This window comes from Lactuca virosa, chromosome 5, assembly GCF_052849685.1.
Source record: "Lactuca virosa cultivar CGN04683 chromosome 5, Lactuca_virosa_CGN04683_v6, whole genome shotgun sequence".
NCBI classification, from domain to species: Eukaryota; Viridiplantae; Streptophyta; class Magnoliopsida; order Asterales; family Asteraceae; genus Lactuca; species Lactuca virosa.
Window position 1 is genome coordinate 136,886,639 of NC_136430.1, and position 4,114 is coordinate 136,890,752.

A 4,114-nucleotide genomic window follows, 5' to 3' on the forward strand; every position below is an offset into this window, starting at 1 on the left:
TTGCCTAAATGTTTCTAACGAGATAATTTACAACTTTCAATAACATCAGTTTTACTTATTTCCAACTTAAATGTTATATTTTCGTTAATTTCGATAGTTGACTTTTTGATCGGAATCACATAAGACTTCCCATCACTTCCAATACCTTCCGAATGATTCTAAACATAGTTTTACTTCAAATCTCATAAAACTATCTTGTTAGAACTCAACGCTTAAAATCATATAATATTTAATAATATTCACTTTTAAGCTATCAAGCTTACAAAACACGATAATTATACAAGGTTATTAATGTGTATGTTACAGTGTTTGGGATTGCTTTTTGGGCTAAAAAGTTCTTTTTAACAAAGAGGACTTTTTGACTTTTGGCTTTTTATAAAAGAAGGTTTTAAAAAGTGTTTGGTATATCTTTTGAAGAACTAAAAGCTAAAAACCCAAAAGTCACAAAAAGTCACTAATTCATGACTTTTGAAACAACCCTTGTTTGTTCTTGCCAAAAAGTTGATCTAAAAGAACTTTTTAAACTGTCAAACATCTTTTTTGACTTTTAGCTTTTTGAAAAAGCCAAAAGTCCTAAAAGTCATTCTCAAAGGATATCCCAAAAACTCTCGCCATTAGCATAATTACTACATTCATAATAATTTTAAAAGAAAGAAACAAACCTAACCTGGTTGTCTTGGAATCATGTAGCAGACATGCTTGTGACCAGGGCCTAATGGACCCGATGTACTTCTTACAGATAGATAGTGGGGTGCGGAAATTGGGATTTCACCTGATACCTGAAATTGAAATAACACTCTGAATTTAGTTAAGAAATAAATGCCTAGAACAAAAGGGTAAATAAGTTACTTTCTTACTTAGGGGAACTGGTTGTTGTGATTCATGTCTTCTAGAATATGAAGAAAGATCCAGATCTTCTCCTTGCCATTGTCGTCTCCCTTGAGCGTAATCAAACTCGTTCATGTAGTGAGATGATGACTCCTTATCGCTTTATTTTGTCAGCAAAATCACAAATGACGAATTAGGGTAGAATAGAGGATATAGTATGGCAAATTAGAGCAGGAAAACGATAAATTACCACTTACCAGGGCGTCTTCGTTCGATTTCAGAGAAGGGATGCGACCGCCGATCAATTTTAGACAGTCGAGTATACACGAAATCGAAGAACAGTCAAGTATCGAGTCATTTTTCAGCAAAACAAAGGTCGTGAAGATCGGCGGAAGGGCGTGGATAGGCAGAAGGGCGTCTGGATGAGGAAGCGGTTCCACTGTGTCGACCGATTCCAGAGCTTCAGACAAGCAAAGGCGATTTTGTATACATGCAGAGCGGTGGATCAAAAAGTGTTGGTAAACGTAGGCGGTGGATGAGGAAGCGGTAAAGGGAAAGGAACGGCAAAGAAAGCAGAGTCGGTGAGAAGCAGTGGCAAATAACCTTGGTAGTGGCAACTAACCTGATGAACAGTACCAAGTGTAAGGTACTGTTCATAAGATTGTTGTGATTTAATTATATATAAAATGATTAAATTCCATGCCACATGTTCAGTGATGTTATAACAAAGGGATTTTAAAAGATGACGACACAATCACCCATATTACGAGTTAATTTTGGCTTTGTGGAACGAATACTCATACGACAAAGACATGTTCCTAGGAGATCAACACTATTTGTACAACTTTTTGCTTTTCTCTTATATAACTAAGAGACTATTGGAAATAATGACCAATATATAAACAAATTAATGTACTACTGATTACATGTCAAACTATGGAGTCACATACTAAAAGTCAAAAAAATATAAGAAATCTTCTCTTCTAATAAAACAGTACATTAGATGACACATGGCACCACCTTAGTCCATCCGTCTTGGTTTTTCCCGCTCATTTGATCTAACTGAAATTCCAGAATTGCCCTTCATGTTATTAATCACTGAAAAGTCGAAAATTTTGAAAAATCTTTTTATAAATCGGTAAATATTTAAATCAGGAAATCAAGATATTTGAAATTTGAATTTTTAATTATACCATATAATTCTGCAACAAATATGGCAGAAAATAAATGTTAAACTCTATCACTCCCAAAAAATCAGCAAATCAAATTTCAATCCCAATAAATCAACAATCGAATATCAGTCGGATATATATACACCTTTACATGCGTGTTTACCTTCCCGTTTCACTACGCATAGATCAGACTTTATTCATCAGGTAAGGAGACTACATTGTTTACTCTGTGTTTTTAATATATCGATGGTATACTCATGGATTTATCGCTCTTTTTTTGTGGTTGTAGTGGGTTTTTCCTATATCTTGGGTATATACTCATCGACTTTTTAGTTTTGGACTGCATAATCAACCAGGTCAGTTTACTGTTTTTTTTAATCTGTTAACCTTGTTTTTTATAACCTGTTAACCCTGTTTTTTATAAACTGTAATTAATAACACAGATTTTTTCCTAAATGTATTTAATGTTTTAATTGTTTTTTATAAACTGTTTGATCATGTACCTGTATCACGAATTGTTGAATAGCAATGTATTTTATAAACTGTTAATCATGTTTTTTCCTTATGTATTTTAACTCATTTATGTACCCATTACTCACTTAAAGAAATTACAACATTGTGTATTTCTATCGATCAAAATCAGTTAAATAACAATGTACTTTTTTTTAAGTATATGTTTTCTTTACGATTTTTTTGATTATATTTAAAATTTTTTGTTAAATATAATTTTTTTTTAATTTTCAAGGTACAATGGAAGATATTACTCCAGTAAAGGAGATTGACTCAATCAAGGACAATTTCACAATTTAGGTTCGCATCATACGTCTTTGGACTCAAAAGTCAAAATTTGATGCAAATGACACATACTCGACTGAAACGATTATGATGGATGAGGAGGTATAACATGCATATATTCAATTATTATTTTTATAAAAATTTATTGATATTTGTAAATTAATTATTTTTTAGGGAATGAAAATTCATGCATCTTGTCTGAAGAAATGGTTTCCTAAATTCCAACGCTATTTAAAAGAGGATACTTCATTATACATCAGGAAACCTAATGTCGCACCAAATAATTCAAACTTTAACTTTGCTGATCCGGACAGAAAACTTACTTTAAATCCCGATACAACTCTAAAAGAGTGTGAAAACTTTTCTGGTTCTGCACATGGGTTTTCTTTTGTTGACTTCAATACGATTCTTTCTAACAACATCCTGGAGTCAAACTCTATTGGTTGGTTCTTTTAATATTAATTTTTCTTATATAACATCCTACTTTCTTTCTTTTTATTATAAATTCAAAATTTTTATTAACTTAAGCATATGTTTTGTTGCTTTTGTAGATATTATTGGACACATTTTTTAATATGGGCGTATGGACACCTCAGAACAAGATAAATCAAAACACAAAATGCTCATGCACTTCAAGATATAGAGTATTCACCATTATTATAAACAAATAATATATTTTCTTTTAAAATATCTACATTATTTCTTTATTTTTTCAGGGATACTAAGCTTAAGGTAACTTTGTGGGGTCATAATGCATACTACATGCATGATTTTCTTGCTAACAATAACAGCCTTGCTCCAATTGTTGTTATTGTTCAATTTGCCAAAGTGAAGTTTGTTAATGGTTTGTAATTATATTTAACAACCATTTTTTAGAATTTTATATTTATAATTTAATAATCAATTTTATTTTTGTAGGTCGTCCTTTTACATCCACTTACTTTGATGTTAGTAGGTTGTTCGTAAACAATGATATCGATGAAATTACAATCTACAAAAACAAGTATTTTGATTTATAATTCCCTTTGTATTATCATATTTACTTATTTCATACTATAATAAATGTAATACCTTTCTTTTTTTTATCAATGAACATATTGATATCTGAAAATGGACAACAACTTTCATCAAGTGGAATCAAGATGATTGCATCAAAACAAGACACGAAACACGATGACTTTCTGAAAAATAATTTGTTTTCGAATATTGATGATATGTTTGAACCTTTGGAGGTACTTTACGTTATTTTTAAATTTGTTAAGAAACAAACATAGTATATTGTTATAACGAAACTAACATACACTGGCATAAACTAACAT

General features: G+C 31.0%; 1 protein-coding gene across 1 annotated transcript; it reads left to right on the plus strand.

The window, feature by feature from the left end:
* Window positions 1–2,151: 2,151 nt before the first annotated feature.
* On the plus strand, window positions 2,152–3,814 carry LOC145111780 (uncharacterized). Its single transcript, XM_079048031.1, has 5 exons — window positions 2,152–2,204; window positions 2,290–2,356; window positions 2,970–3,241; window positions 3,512–3,639; window positions 3,714–3,814. Exons 1-5 carry the CDS (start codon window positions 2,152–2,154, stop codon window positions 3,812–3,814), a joined length of 621 nt encoding a protein of 206 aa, XP_078904157.1.
* The last annotated feature ends 300 nt before the right edge of the window (window positions 3,815–4,114 follow it).

What these genes read in the sequence shown, in the direction of transcription:
- LOC145111780 (XM_079048031.1), top strand. Translation starts at nt 2,152, where the DNA reads ATGCGTGTTTACCTTCCCGTTTCACTACGCATAGATCAGACTTTATTC. An exon ending in GATCAGACTTTATTCATCAG is followed by an intron (nt 2,205 to 2,289) that starts GTAAGGAGACTA and finishes TTGTGGTTGTAG; the next exon opens with TGGGTTTTTCCTATATCTTG. An exon ending in GAGTCAAACTCTATTGGTTG is followed by an intron (nt 3,242 to 3,511) that starts GTTCTTTTAATA and finishes TTATTTTTTCAG; the next exon opens with GGATACTAAGCTTAAGGTAA.